Raw genomic sequence first — 16,505 nt, 5'->3', positions numbered from 1 at the left:
TTAATTAAATGAGATAAAACGGTAATTAAAAACTAATGTTTGCTTCTGAAACCATTTTACTGGTAGAATGGTTGCACATAGTTGTATTCTGAAACCATTTTACTGGTAGAATGGTTTCAATGAGTAATTTATTAATTGTGTTTGCTTCTAAAACCATTTATCTGGTACAATGGTTTCAGAGAGTTGTAATCTGAAACCATTTTGCTGGTAGAATGGTTTCAGTAAGTTGATTATTAGTTATTTGCTTCTGAAACCATTTAGCTTGTAGAATGGTTGCACATAGTTGTACTCTGAAACCATTTTACTGATAGAATGGTTTCAGTGAGTAATTTATTAATTGTGTTTGCTTCTGAAACCATTTAGCTAGTAGAATGGTTTCAGAGATTTGTACTCTGAAACCATTTTCCTGGTAGAATGGTTTCAGTGAGTTGATGTAAGGTAGTGAAAAATGAGATTAAGGTAGTGAAAAATTGGGTTTTTTTTTTCTGTGTCCAAATCAAACGAACCAAGTCTCTATTTGTAGAGAAAAAAAAATTATGAATTTTGGTATAAAAAAAAAAAATTAATTTACAACGAAATAATTGAGTTCAAAGTATTAAATGGAAAAAAATCACGCCCAGCCAATCAGACAGCGACACGTGTCCTGCTTTTAAAAAGTAGATTCTTCTCTCCAGGGTGTAATCTAGTGTGGTGCACGCGCTGGAATCTGATGGATCAGGATGATCTGGGCTGTCTGATTGATCAGACAGTCTTGATGAGATCAGATCTTGGCTGTCTGATGGAAATCAACGGCCTGTAACCATGGTCCTGCGGTATGCGGGCGACACTGGATCCGCGTCCATTGATGGTAATTTGGTTAATTAATTAAAAAGAATGGGTATTTTGGTCCAACTGAAAAGGTGCACTTTGCTAATTTAGACCCAACTGGGTCTAAGTTAGCAGCCCCCTTATATATATATATATATATATATATATATATATTCAATTGTGACAATTATTGTGAGAAGGGTTTATATTTTATCTTCACGATAAACTTTTATAATAAAAAAAAATTCTATAGTTAGTATATTTATTTTTATATTAGACCAAATAGAGTTTTATCAATATTTTTAAGGGGCAAAACATTAAGTGATGTATTTATATTGAAGTTATAGATACTTTTGTAAAACAAAATTCATAATTTTTTGAAAAAAATAGTTAAATATAATTTAACCACTTATGAATAATTATAATGAATTATAGTAAAGTCAAAAAATTAACTTTGTTAGTGAATTAACTTTGTGGTGGTCACCTAGAATTACGGTGGTGTAAACTGTAAACTTTAATATTGTGCAAACATTGGAAAATGAGACTTAATTTTATGTATTATTAACAGTTGAGGCCTACTATTTTTTTTAACCAGTGAGGCCTACTCCTTAAGCCCAAGATTTGGGGTTTAAAGCCCTAGCCTCAATTGCTTTGAGTTTGGGCGGCCCTATCTAGGTGTGAGTAGTTCACCAACACCTTAAGGTTATGGAGTTTAGTCCATAGCATAAATGCTTGATTTCTTTCTTATGTGTCCTTGTTGTTTGTGATTACTACTTACTAGCAATCATATCATATGTTTGTTGATGTACTTATTATTTATCAGGTACCAGAGAGGTTATACCAAATTGGAGAAGTCGGTACCTCGATCCTCTACAAGCTATGACCAGCATATTGCACTAACCGTGTGTCTAGGGGTATTCGTATTCGTGAGGGTCATGTTGCAGCAATCTTGGGCAAACTGACAACTGTTGTGAAAGGAAAGGCTGCTGCAGCTTTCTCTGATTGATTTCCCTTTCGTGAATCTATTAATATGGATGCATCACAACCCTAAAATAAAATTAAAAAAATTTAGTGTGACAAATGTCAGTTTTTTTTTTATAAAAAAACTGAAGATTATTAATTAAGAGGTTGGAACCATATCCAATATGAATTAATAGTCCAAAATTACACGGGGTGTTTTTTTTAATCAATATTTATTTTAATTATACATAACATTTTGAGCTAATTATGTAAATTTTGATGATATAAGTACATAGAAGGCAAAAAAAATTATTCAACGATAACTGCCTAAAAATGATGATATAAATATACAATATTTTTTTTAACGTGAATACAGTTAGTGTTGTTAGAGCAATGCTTAAGTGTGAAAAAATGGTTGGATATAAATATTCAATCCACTAAAAATTCTTTTAAAAAAATTCAATCTAATTCATCTATTAAACATATAATCCATTTAATTCATCCACTGTTATAATTTCAATGGATAGATGCATTCAATCCATCTATTAATTAATGTATAAATTTTTTTTAAAAAAATTGACAATTTTATTTTAATACGTTATTCTGCAAAAAAAAAATATTTATAAAAAAAAAATCTTTCGTTTGTTCACAGAATGGGTATTTCAATTTCAACCCAGAGAGTATTTTTCTTTTGATTTGTACTTTTCGCACCCCTGCAATGTCTCAGTCACCTCCTGAAATGACCTAACTATCCCTCTCGCCATCTAGAAAGCGAGTAACACATTCGCGTTTCAGAAAGCGAATGTTAATATTTGAGTGACTTAAATTTGAACCACCCCCGAGAGATGGGACACACTCGCCGTCTTGGATGCGAGATACGTTTTAAAAGTAAATCGCCGCCTAGGAGGCGAACGTTTCTTATATATATTGATGTTTCACCCCATTCCATTCCACCAGTTTTTGAAAAAACATCTAATTTCTCAAAACCCTTAAAAAAAATCCAATCCGCGTAAAATTGTTCAAAATCGGAGTATTGTTGCGCTTTTGTGGTCGATTACAACAAGGAAACATAAGGTAATCCTTCATTTTAACTATTTTTGCGTTTATTTGTTTTTTTTTTTTTGGGTTCGTCTGCTTTTATTCGTTCTTTAGACGACAAACTTGGTTCATATGTTCGCTATGTAGCCAGCGAGCATGTATTATCCTGTTTTAATTTTTCTGTTTCAATTTATGAATGCCTTAATTAATGGTTTTTGTATTAATTATTTTGTTTTAGAAATTGAATATTCATGTGACAAGAAGGGCAGTGCGGATGCGAATCATGCGAAAAAGAGGGTACGAAAAGTTGTTACGGGGGGTGAGTCGTCCGAAATTTATCAAATTAACCACATGCCTAATTTTATGCACCCCTATATTGAAGATATTGTTGATGTCAAGCCTTACAGTAATTGTGGATACCGTGTCATTGCTTTAGACGATAGGAACAATGAAGATGATTATGAGCTTATTAAAGAGAACATGATTAATGAGTTGAGTGATGACAATTGGTCATTTGAGTATTTTTAATTATTATTTTATAGTATTTTAGTGATTTTTAGGAGTAATACATGGTCAAAGAGAAGAATAATTGAAGAAATTAACATAACAAGAAGTTTGAAGATAAAAGGCAAAAAGGAGTAAAAACACTTAGAAAAATTCCAAGCATTCACACACCTGCAGTTCTGGATTTTTCGCGTCGCGGTGCAATTACGTTAGTGGCGCGATTTGGGTTTCTACTTGCACATGACATCAGCATGACGTCAGCAACATGACAAGAACTTTTCACTTGAATGACGTGTCAGCATGGCATAGGATGCAATTGTTTCATTGTTTTGGTGCACGTGATTTATTCTTTCACAAAGGATATAAATAAGAACCTCTTTGTAACCTAGAGGCAGTCACGCATGTCGAGGGGAGAACGCAGACTTGGAGAAAATAGGAGAATCACGCATCACTAGAAGGAAGGAACAGAGCGGCGCGTTATCAACAAGCAGCCACATAGCTTCTGCCGTATGGTCTTGTTTCTTATTTTTATTATGTTGCTTATTAATTCAATTATGAGTAGCTAATTTCATATGACTAGGAATTATTGATGAATCTCTTTGGAACTATCTGAACCATGTTACTACGTGTTCTAGTTTATTCAATAAAAACTCATAATTATTCGGTTAATTTTGTGTTTATTGCTTTTCTTTGTTTGGCCAATATTGAATTGATTTTAAGGGATAAATCACTACTGACCCTAGGTTTTATAACTGGAACTAAATTAACTTATTGTCAATCGTAATTGCTTTAGGAATAAAAAATTAGTTGGTATGATTAAGAATTTAACGTTCATTAATGCTTTTGATAATATTAGTTTCGCCTAAGGAATTAGGGTGCTATATTAGATAAACGAGATCGATGAGCCAAGGAATTGGACTCGGTCTATTTTGTTAAATTATCGTAATTATAAGAATTTTATTGTTGAGGGCTAGAACCTAGAGTATCAGACAGGGACAAAGAGAAGATTCAAAATAATTCCTAATCGCCGTTCTCTATTAACAAGTTCACGTTCCGATATCTTGCACTTTTAATTATTGTCATTGTTACTACTTCAATCTGAAAATCCTCCCCCCCCCCCCCCCCCCTTTTCACATACTTTCTATTAATCCTAAATTAATTTAATTGTTTTGTCGAGATCGAAACAATCCCTGTGTATACGAATCTTATAAATTTTATTACTTGACGACAATTTAGTTCACTTGCTAAATTATTCATCATTGAGGCTGCATAGGCATGACTATTTGAAATTATACGGGGGTGAGGAGCGTTTGACATATATCACACAAGCACTCTTACCACCAAAGAGAAAGTCTATAGGAGGCACGTTGTTGCACTAATTAAAAAATGGTTTACGTTTCCGGATATGGGACACATTGTAGCTTCTATTTTAGGTAAAGTCGTTGAGAAGTTGACAAAACAAGGAGCATCTGAGACATTTTTCCCATTGCGTGGCATCCCACTATCAGACCCCTCTTCACTGATTCTTTGTGTTGGAGCTATTCCCGGTCATTTTGTCTATGTCAAGTTGAAAGATGGTTGTCCGATACCTCCGACTTGTATTCGGTGGAAGAAGCATTGTTCTGCGGAAGCTGCTGAATGGGAGTTATCTTTTGTTGATCGGCAGAAATTTTTTGATAAACTCATTAAAGACGAAATAGGCGATAACAAAAAAATATCCGAGTTGGTTCTAATTTTGACGATCCAATTGAGCTTTAATTTGTTATGGTTACGTATTTAATTTTAGTCATTTTGATGTTCCTTTGCATATCATTATATATTTTTTTTTTACAACATATGGTTATGTAATGTTTTTTGGATGTTATTTATGTAATAAAATATTTTTAGTTAAATTTGCTTGGAAAATTTAGAACATAATTTTTCATTGTTTCACATCTTTTTTAATTTGACGCTTTCTAATAAAAAAATAATTTTTCCACAATTTTTTATCAACAAATGCAAGGGTTTGGAACGTTTCCACCCCCCAGTTGAAACTACACCCTCGCTGCCTGGAGGGCGAACGTATCGACACTGTTCGCTGGCTAGGAAGCGAACATGCCTTCTATATAAGGCGTGTCATCTTCTTCTCCCCGCATTTTTGCAGTTTACGAAAAAAAAAAAAAAAAACCACCCAAAACCCCATTAAACGTAAACTTCGTCCAACTTGAAGGATTTTTTGTGATTTGCGGTCGAAAACTTGATATAAGCAACGATTAACATTAGGTAATCCTTGATTTTTCCGTTTGTTATAGTTTTCATATTTTTTTTTTCTTCCCTCCGGTCGTTCGCTTTCTTGGGGGCGAGGGTTATGTGATATGTTCGCCGGCTAGGGAGCGAGCTATTACTGTATGATTATGATCCTACTCCTTTTTTTGGTTCGTGTTACTAATAATTTTATTTTTAAATTTTATTTTACAGTTATGAAATCTAACAAGGAAAAGGGAGATAAGGATACACGACCAACCAAAGCGACTGCATTTGCCAGGAAAAAAAATGCAGCTGAGAACTCTCCTAAGAAGCAGGTGAGGAAAGCGAAGGAGCCTCGGACAAGGAAAAGGGGGATAAGGATACACGGCCAACCAAAGCGACTGCATCTTCCAGGAAAAAAAATGCAACTGAGAATCCTCCTAAGAAGCGGGTGAGGAAAGCGAAGGAGCCTCAGACTGAGGCTCAACCTGCTGATGATGACACTACTCACCCTATGCCTACCGAACCTGTACCTGCTGACGTTGCGCCTGAGCATGATGTCGGCGATGATCGTGACAGTATCGTGCATGATATGGAGGTCGAGGAGAGTATGAGGGAAGGTGATGATGATGGTCAGCCTAAGGTTAGGAGTCTGGTTTACGTAAACCCTTATGAGGATAAGCCTGAGCCTGAGGTGTTTCCTGGTGGGCCGAAAGATAAAACAGTATTGACTGATTATGGATCGACGCCGCATATTGCTAAATGTGTATACGACGAGTTTGTAAGTATTGATTTAAATTATTGATTCGTTGATTATGTTCGTTAGATATTTAATTAGTAGATTGCGCTCATTTATTAAGTTTTGATCTATTAATTAGTTAATTCTGTTCGGTAGATATTTAATTATGTGATTGTGTTCATTAGATTGATTAAGTTCCGTTGTAGTAATTAGTAGATTGCGCCGCACTTATTAAGTTTTGATTTGTTAATTAGTTGATTATGTTCGTTTCGTTATATATTATTTAAGATTTGAAATTATTAATTAGACGATTGTGTTCGTTAGATTTTTTTAATCATTTAATTATTATTTAAGTGTTCATTTATTGATTAGTTGATTTATTAAATTGTAGGATCGTGAGTGTATTCAATCTGTCAGCAACGGTGAAAAATTATTTGATGGTAGTAGTGAAGTTCATGTGTTGAAATGGTGGGATGAAGCCCTTAAAGCAAATAGAATGTATGGGTTGGCACAAACAGGGTACTCATTTCTTGATCCGAGTTTGCTGGCTACTTTTGTGTAGAGGTGGCATGGTGAGACCAACACCTTCCATATGCCAAATGGGGATATGACAGTCGCGCTGGATGACATCATCGTAATACCTTCGGCCTTTGTCGGGATACTTGTATGATCCAACATGGACTCGGTACAAAGACCACTAGGATGTTTGGTCATTTGAGGATATCGCTTTGTACTCCGACTGGATTAGGTATGGACCTATCAGGGTGAGGTATCTGCCTGAGCGTGTGTTATGGCAGTTTGGGTACATCCAGACCATTCCGCGCCATCCGCACGCCGCTGCTAATCCATTGACCGTAGTGCCACAGATTAATCAGCACTGGCTCCAGCACATGGATCGTGTCCTGACAACCAGCATGCTTGGTAGCAGTGCAGCCCGTCCTTCAGACACTGCTCCCGGATACATCACATGGTACTACGATATCTCTCATCCGCACATCATACCATTCCATGCTGGTTACCGTGTTCCGTTGCTTGAGCCGGAGGTTGTTTTTGTTGTTGCTAATGTTGATGTTGCTGAGAGTAGTCAGCGTTAGTTGTTCAACTTGTTTTGGTTATGTAACATTAAGACATGTTTAATTTTATTATAAAACATAGTCTGTAATGTTACTATCGTATCTCGCCTTGTAGGCAGCGAGCATACCATCCGCTCGCTTCATACACTGCGAGCATCCCCCAAACTCCATTACTCGCTTACTGTAGAGCGAGCACCCTCTTTCTCGCTGACTATATTGCGAACACCCCCTTGCTCGCAGCCTACATAGCGAACGTGTATGGTGCTTTCAAGATTGTGTGGCCAGGGATGCACCAGACAAACATATGGTGATATTTTTCTTAAGGCTAGTATAAATAAGTGTATTTGGGGTTTCAGTGACTACTCAATAAGTGAAAACGGAGAATATAAATTTTACACCTAACTCCCACCTAGTTGCAGTTTACTACAATTAGGGCAATGAGATAGTAAAGATGTCATAATGATGTCGTATATATTATTATAATGAGGTAACCATGAGGTAGTAAAGATGTCATGATGATGTCGTATATATTATTATAATGAGGTAGCAATGAGGTAGTAATGATGCAGCAATGAAGTTGATGAATCGTTGGTAGCGCGTGTGTATTAACTTGTTGAGTTGTTGTGTTTTGATATTTGTGCTTATGTATGTGTGACCGTCCAAAGGCAATTTTATGTTATGACTATTTCTTTTGTTGTTTTTAGTTTGGGATTGTGTTACTCACCCTTTACATTGCCCCCTTCTGGTTTGACCCTACGATGTGCAATCGTAGATTTTCAGGTAGACGAATAGTTCGAGTTGCTTGTGTGTCGGAGTCGGCTATAGGACTATATTCATTTTTATTGTGGAGTCACTCTGCTAAGTTATTGGGAAAACTCTAGTTCATTCGGTCATTATTTTCAATAAAGAATTTTCAAACCATGTTAATGTTATTCGAGACTCTGTTATCAAGGAAATTTAAATATTTGTTGTGTATTTCTTTTTAAATCCGTTGCAATAGATTTTAAAATAGTTAGTATCTTATCGAGTTAAACCGAGTAACACTCCTTTTCGAATAAAATAATTAATGATTTTATAAATAAAATCAATGGGAATCTGGGTTGTTACACTCGCATCCTAGTAGGCGAACTCCTCTACGAATTTGACACATTCGTTGTCTATGAAGCGAACATGAACAACAGTGAAAAAATGGCAGAAAGACTTACCCATCAAAATTTATTTCATTAATATTAATTAATTAAAACGATGTTAATTACATCATAAAAAAAAATTACATTTGTAATTTTCGTAGACAAAAAAATTACATCATAGTAGACAAAAAAATTACATAAAAAAATAAAATAATGAGTCGTAAAGAGCAAAAAAGGATGCATTGGCAACTTGGTAATGAAAGGAGTGGTGTTGTTCCGGTGTCAAATAATATTAACAACCCGTCAGTTGAGGCTATTTGGACAGTAGATCTTAGACACCAAATGCAACCACTTTCCCGATACCGATACATTCACCTTTATTTTCCCCGTCGGGCATTTGCTTCTTTACTCGATTCCATTTCGATCACTTATAACTTTCCTAATTAATTTTGGACACAAAAGTCCAATGTCGATTGCAATAACTTTCTCAACCATGGTGAAAAAACAACACCGATAAGAAAGTTATAAATAATCGACAACGAACGATGCAGCCGTTTACACCAAACTAAAAAAAGAAAGGGAGAAGAATGACAGAATGAGGGAGGGTGAGAGTAGTTTTGGTGTGATTTTTCACTCACCACCCCCCCCCCCCCCCCCCCCCCCCCCTCTTTATAGTAATTCAGCTTCATTGTATTGGCTGAAGCCACATCACAACCTCCCACGTGACCAATCAGATTTGACCACGTGGCAGCCAGGTTTGACTGCATGGGGGTTGGTTTTTTACTGCCAACAGGTTCGCTGCTTAGCAAGCGAACGACCTATCTCGCTGCTTAGCAAGCGAACCACGGTGTTTTAGATTTTGTAATTTATACACTCGCTACCTAAGTAGCGATGGGGTATTTTGGGAATATCGGGGGGCGTTCGTGTTTGTCGGAGGTGCGAAAAGTAAAATTCTTTTCTTTTTTGGACAAGGACCACACATAGTTTCTTAATAGCCCAATCCAATTTATTTTTATAATTTAAAAATATTACAATATTGTAAAAGGTGGTGACTTTTCTCTAATTGATTACCCTTTTCTGAATCTCTTAAATGGATGCATCGCACCCGTAGATGAATTAGATAAACAAATCATTGTTAATGGCATTCTATTAAAATAATTTCAGGAATATGTTCCCAGGAGGGTTAAAGACTTTTAGATGGTATTCGAGAGAAGCGGTTGCACATGACACCAAAATTTTAGGGGTACCAATTATTTTTTTAACTTAGTGTGTGCATGTGCATGCGTGCACTTGCATATGCGTGCGTGCATGTGTGTTAAAATAAATAAATAAAATAATTATTATAACTAAATTTTAAAATATATAGATTTAGAATTTTATGATCTTAATAGTGAAATGTATTTGAAGAATTAAAAGTTATTAGAGAAATTCTAACGATTAAAAGTATAATATTTAACTTTTCTTTATCATTATATATTTATAATTATATATGACTTAAAAAAATAGGGCACCAAAATTATAATTTGCATAATATAATCCTTTTTTTTCTTGACATAGAACTTGCATACAAGATCAATACATGTGATAAACTACAATAAGCAAATGTGAGATACACTCATATGTATGCAATACAAACCTTCCCAATTGTATCTACTAAAAATTGAAAACTCTGCAATTCTTCCTAATCTCACCTTGACTCCCAACTAAAACATCAATCTTTCCCAGCTTTATCATTGCATCAGCAAATCTCTCTTGAAAACTTTCTCCATTTCTAGCAAAAGTTGTCACAACCCCTTTTGAAATTGAATCCAAAGCCAAATTTTGATCAATAGACAACATACCTCTCCCCAACAAAATTTGATTATAAAATTGATTATCAAACACAAAAGAAGTGTTTTGATCCAAAAACACAGCTGGGTCTTTGCCTTCGACACCACAAAACTCAACTAACCTTTTTCTTAAATCATTATCCATCGAAAAACTCTGATTATTAATCCTATTTTTAATGAAACTACAATGAGTAAATCCAACGGTGTGCGCTCCAAAAAGGGTAACCATTTCTTCCATTGTCATACCCTTTGATTTAAAAACTTGTAATACATCCGCAACCGAGGATTCTGGTCCTGGAAGTCGTACATCATCCATAGTTGAAACCAATCCATCGCGTCTTCCTGTAGGGACATTGTAACTTGGTCCACCTGCTAAAACGACAGAATCTCTTGTTGCTAATGCTATTATGTCTGCACATGAAACCGTTAATGGACATACATTTTCTAGGATTCTTTTGATTTCGTCTATGAGGTTGTATCCTCTTACAGTCCTGTTTGCTCCTGCAACTTTTTCAGATTGATTTCCCTTTTGCGAATCTATTAATATGGATGCATCACAACCCTGAAATAAAATTAAAAAAATTTATAGTGACAAATGTCAGGTTTATTTTTTTAAAAAAAAAATATGAATATTATTAAGAGCAATGCATAGTGTGAAAAAATGGATCGATATAAATATACAATTAGTGTTGTTAGAGCAATGCTTAGTGTGAAAAAAATGGATGGATATAAATATTCAATCCACTAAAAATTCTTTTTAAAAAATTCAATCTAGTTTATACATTAATAGATGGATTGAACGGATCCATCCATTGAAATTATAACAGTGGATGAATTAGTTGTCATGTGCGTGCGTTCGTACGGGTCAATAATTATACATCAATTATATTATATTTATTTGGGCTAATAAACAAAATAATTCATACACGTAGAAATAAAAAAATATTAAGGCTATTATATTATTGACATTGTCTAATGTATTTTCACCAACTTATATAAACATGAAAGTACAAACAATCCTACAAATTTCAGAAAATTTGTTTATAAACTATATTTGACGTGATATTTGTAAAATTGCCGTCATCTTTAATGACTAAAATCTTCAAACAATTTTTCGATGTGATTCCTTACACAGCAATAATCCATGGAGGATTGTTTATTGTTCGAACAAATTTGAATTTTTTTTAACCTTTTAAAAATAATTCCAATAGCAAAAAATGGATTTTTTTTTTTTCATTCTCATATGAATACAAAATTCTTATAGCAAAGATTTGTATTTTTTTTAGTCGCACATAAAAACATATATCTACATAGATTTGTTGATCTGCTATTTCCATGGAAACCCAAACAGAATTTTCAATTCAAAATTTTTTTTAAGCATTTTCAATCCAATTATAAATATGGATATATAACTTATGAAACACCGACTCCGACACGACACGGACACCGTGACACCGTTAATGTAAAAAATATAGGACACCGACACCGCTACATATTTATAAAACATATAAATCGAGAATCAAAATATATACATGTAAATTTAATTTGAACAAGTTATTTCTTAAAAAAAGTTTTAAAACAAGATATGATAGTATTTTACCTTTATTTATCCATCTACTATCGAAAAAACTAAAAATATTGTAATCAAAATGTAATGTTTTCAATCTCTCATTGATCAATATTGTTGTTTCAACACATTTTAACTCTTGTAGATATGTTTGATATGTGCCTAAGGAGAGCATAAGAAAGAAAAAAAATTGGGACACTAGTACGACACGGGTCGTATGAGTGTCTTACAGGTGTCGGATACCAATCAAGGGAGTGTCAATGTAAAGGAAAAATTGAGTTTTTCCGATATTGCTATGAGCTATCCGACACGTGTCATATGAGTATCATAGGAGTTTCGGACATCGCGACACGCCTAATCATAGAGTTGTCTGTACTTTATAGTATATAACAAAAGTTGCTATTTTTAAGCATAACCAATAACCAACTAATAGCACTCTATCAAAAGAAAGGAAAAAAAAAACCCAATTAATAGCAATATATACATCCCAATCCTTTATCACGTATGAAACCTGTTGATGATGCATATTTAGTTATTTTACAAAAGAATTTAAATATTTACAAAATAAAATAAAATTCTTTCTTTTGTTCACAGAATGGGCATTTCAATTTCAACCGAAAGAGTTTTTTTTGGACAGGGACCACCCATAGTTTCTTAATAGCCCAATCCAATTTGTCTATACAATATATAAAAACGATAGGTGAGTTTGGGCTGAATTTTTTATATTGTTCAAATTACCCTTCATTTTAAATTCAAATTTTAAATAACACAATAGATCTAATGAGAAATTTCAAATTTTAAAAATCTGTTTCTTTATGATTTTGTTTCCAGCCTTTTGTCTACGACTTACGATAAACAACATTTTCGTTTTTAAAAAGTTAAAAAAAAAATCGTTTTTAAGAAATTGACTACCCAAAAGACAAATTTTTTCTCAATTGTGTCCGTTTGGCCCTATATTTATTTTTTACTTCTCTACTTCTTTTTAGGAGAATGGGTCAAACACAGTTTTGATAAAGTTCTTAAAATAAAAAGTTTTTTTTTTTTTTTAATGAAGAAAAGATAATATAAGTGACTTAAAAAAAAGAATTTATGATAATTATCTTTTTAAGTTGTTATTATTAGGATAATTATCTTATGAATTTAGATTATAATGAGTTTATGATAAGTTAGTTATTAACCTATTTTAACTAGACTTTCTATTGTAATTATATTTAAAGGCATTCACTTTTGAAACAAAATAAATTGAACAATTGTATATCATAAAATAGTCACTAGGTTGTTGGAAAACAAAATTGTTTAAGTTTGTGATGATTTATATTTTTAATTATGGACTATTTCTTAAACTCTTAAGAGTTCATGTCTTCCATAATTATGTTGTATTTGCATTATAAGAAAACCAAGTCTTTCGGGAAAAAAAAATCACGTCTCTACATAGTATTTTTTTTTTAATTAAAAAAACATGAATTTCATACCAAACAACTCCAAAAAATATTTATGATAAATTAGTCAAAAAAATATTTATGATAAATGTTTATTAAAATATCAAAACTTTTATAAAAATATTTTACCAAACGGATTTAACTTAAAAGTGATAATTAATTTAAAAAAAATTACCAAACAACTCCAACTTTAAGTTTAAAGTTTTTATTTTCAACTTTATTCTTAAACTAGCTTTTAAGTCTTAAATAAGTAGGGTCAAACGGGCACTTGGCTAGGACTCTTAAAAGCCACATTTTAGGACCGAGATTTTAATAAAAAAGATTAAACAATATCATATTAAATAATCACCTTTTTTTTCTTCCAGTTTTAATATTTTATCATTAAATTATAAAATAATTCTAAAATTGGTGTTTTTATTTTTTATTCTCAATTTGTTTATTTTCTTTACCATTAATCATCACAATTGTTTTTGGTTTTGTAATTGAAATTTTTTAATGTAGATCCCTATTTAGAATCTTGAGCATATAGAGGGGAATTGAAATGAACTTTATAAGTGTAAAAAACAATGATGATATATATGATTAATTAGTAAGAAGAGGGCTTACTCTAACAAAGCAATCATGGAAGTGCATGCGGAGTAAGGCACCGGTTATGGATCTGTCTTGGTTAAAACTTCTCTCAACAACTCGATGCACAATCAACTCAGCACTTGGACAGCTAGAACTATAGAATCCAACCCTTAGATCACCAAATGCAAAGGGAAGAATAGCGAAGAATATGAAGATCAATAAAATGGTGGTATTCATTTTGGATTTTTGGCTCTATAGTTTCTTTATGTGTTTGTTGGTGTGGATTAGCATTTGAGAAAGGAAAGAAAATACATGTATTTATAGTGGGAATTGGGGATTGAAAGATATATCACTTGTAAAAGTTGATGTAATAATATTTTGGTTATTATTGAATATTCATGAGAAAATGTGGGTACCAAATATCTATAAGGTAAATTAAGTAGATGAGTAAAAAAATAGGAAAATGTTAAACAGTGCTCCCGGGACATTGTTTAAGGAAAGTTTAAGGAAGTAAATATAGTAATATAACATTGGAGCTTGTGTAGTCCCCATCAAAAGTCTAAAAAGTGTTACTTTTAATTTACAACTTTTTTTTTGTTTTGTTTCCTTAACCAGTGCCTCGGGGCACCGGTTAGCATGACAAAAAAATAAGGCAAAAGTAGTTAATTTAAAAATTGATGAAATATAAAAAGATAGTGTGACGATAAACAATGAATTGGTCTAAAAGGTAAAATATTTGAGTTGACTAAATAAGCAGTTAGATGTTCGATATCTCACTCTTTGCGTATGAAAAAAAAATTGGTTGGGCGAAAAGAACCCTTATGTGATTCACGTCGAAGATTAGTCACCACTAAACGACGGTAAAATTTCCGTATCTATAAAAATATAATATGATAAAAAATTGTAATGTAACATAAATTGATCGAATGTTTGGTACTACCATGGTCGTTCCTTATATTTTGAATATCCTATGCAATCGCAAACATAAACTTTGAAAATTAGTTCATGTAAGCATAACTCAATTGATAAAGTCATTATAATAGAATTCAAACCTAAAATTTTCCATTCTGAAATATGATAGTTATTAATTACCGTAATTGTTTTTTTTTTTAATTTATATCAATGAACTAGAATTTGGAATGAATAGGGATGAATGCCAATAAGACATTAATATATAATTATATACGTGGCATTTCTTTGTTTTTTATATGCATATAGGTTAACAAACGTATGCATGAAGAAAAACCAAAATTTTGATCAAATTAAAATGTTAACTATATATAGCTAACTTGTGTATATTGGAATACACATCATATTGTTGACGCGCTTTTGTATGTTACACTGAATTCAGCGAGACTTTTGATCTTAGCAATTGGACTTAGATTAAGTGTGACTATATAGTTTTGTGGTGATAACATTGCTTTTTTTTAGGAAGTGTGAGTAGACTATATTAGATTATAATTATAAAATAAAATTAGAGATATAAACTCGTAAGTGAGAAGTGAAGCATAAGTAATTAGACTTTTGTTTTTCATTAATTGCATGTGGCCGGTCAAAATGTGGAAGATCCATCCATATTTTATGATCAAGCTAGAATCATGATGATATATATGTCACGCACACCACACTTTCCTTGAGATTTAGCCGACACATGTATTTTCCTTGTGTAAGCAAACCAAACCTGGTTTTTGTGCTTTTTCCTCACCAACATAACTTCTAATATATATATATATATATATATATATATATATATATATATATATATATATATATATATATATATATATATATATATATATATATATATATATATATATATATATATATATATATATATATATAGTTTGATGTTGTATGTGTGAATATAACTTAATTTGAGAGACATTTTATATAAAATATAAAGACCGTAGTTCAAACTTTGATACTCCCACTATTTTATTACTAAGATATTTTTACCATGCGTCAAAAAAAAGATATTTTTACCAAAGAAAAATAGATAGATGTTGTTTGCAACTCATACAGATTCACATAAATATGTCTTTTTTTATAAACAAAGTCTCTTTCTATATTTGATGTTAACATGACGGTGCATGCATGAAATTGTCTGTAACAAAAAAAAAAAATTAATTAAGTAAACATTATTATTTTTTTACTCTAGAATTTTGTTGGATATAGTATTTAAATAATATAATAACATATAATTTTATATTTAATTATCGTTAATTAAATGAATTTAAATTTTGAATTTGTTTTAATTATAGGATACATATATTCAAAAAATTCTTCTATTATATGCTACATCATAGACCACATGTTTGGACAAAAATCGGTGATCATTTAACGTTCCAAATGAATTCATTTGGACGGCTTAATTAGCACATAACAGTTTAAAACGCGTACAATATACATGATAATTTGTGATGGATTAACTTAATTTAAGAAGAGAAGATGAGTGTAGCTTTTTCTATATCTAAATATAAACATGAGTTGTACTACATATGAAATTGTTTAGTGAATTTGTCTCTTATAAGTATAATGATGATTCTCACAATTGACAGTTAGTGGTGTGTAAACTTGGTACGTAAGAGCTACGCATGCCTGCATTTTTGTACATTTTCTGGGA

At 32.3% G+C, this 16,505-nt stretch overlaps 1 protein-coding gene across 1 annotated transcript; it reads right to left on the bottom strand.

Moving 5' to 3' along the window:
- Window positions 1-10,130: 10,130 nt before the first annotated feature.
- LOC123891748 (peroxidase 44-like) lies at window positions 10,131-14,119 on the bottom strand. Its single transcript, XM_045941646.1, has 2 exons — window positions 13,919-14,119; window positions 10,131-10,868 (listed from the first exon to the last, which is right to left on the bottom strand). Exons 1-2 carry the CDS (start codon window positions 14,117-14,119, stop codon window positions 10,131-10,133), a joined length of 939 nt encoding a protein of 312 aa, XP_045797602.1.
- Window positions 14,120-16,505: the final 2,386 nt, after the last annotated feature.

The sequence above is a fragment of the Trifolium pratense genome, linkage group LG6 (genome assembly GCF_020283565.1).
Source record: "Trifolium pratense cultivar HEN17-A07 linkage group LG6, ARS_RC_1.1, whole genome shotgun sequence".
Classification (NCBI taxonomy): domain Eukaryota; kingdom Viridiplantae; phylum Streptophyta; class Magnoliopsida; order Fabales; family Fabaceae; genus Trifolium; species Trifolium pratense.
This window is presented reverse-complemented; position numbering and strand designations above follow the sequence as displayed.

Bases quoted from the DNA above. Each gene is read 5' to 3' on its own strand.
- LOC123891748 (XM_045941646.1), bottom strand. From the start codon at position 14,119: ATGAATACCACCATTTTATTGATCTTCATATTCTTCGCTATTCTTCCC. The intron at 10,869-13,918 runs GTAAGCCCTCTT...ATTTTATTTCAG, and splicing joins TCCATGATTGCTTTGTTAGA to GGTTGTGATGCATCCATATT.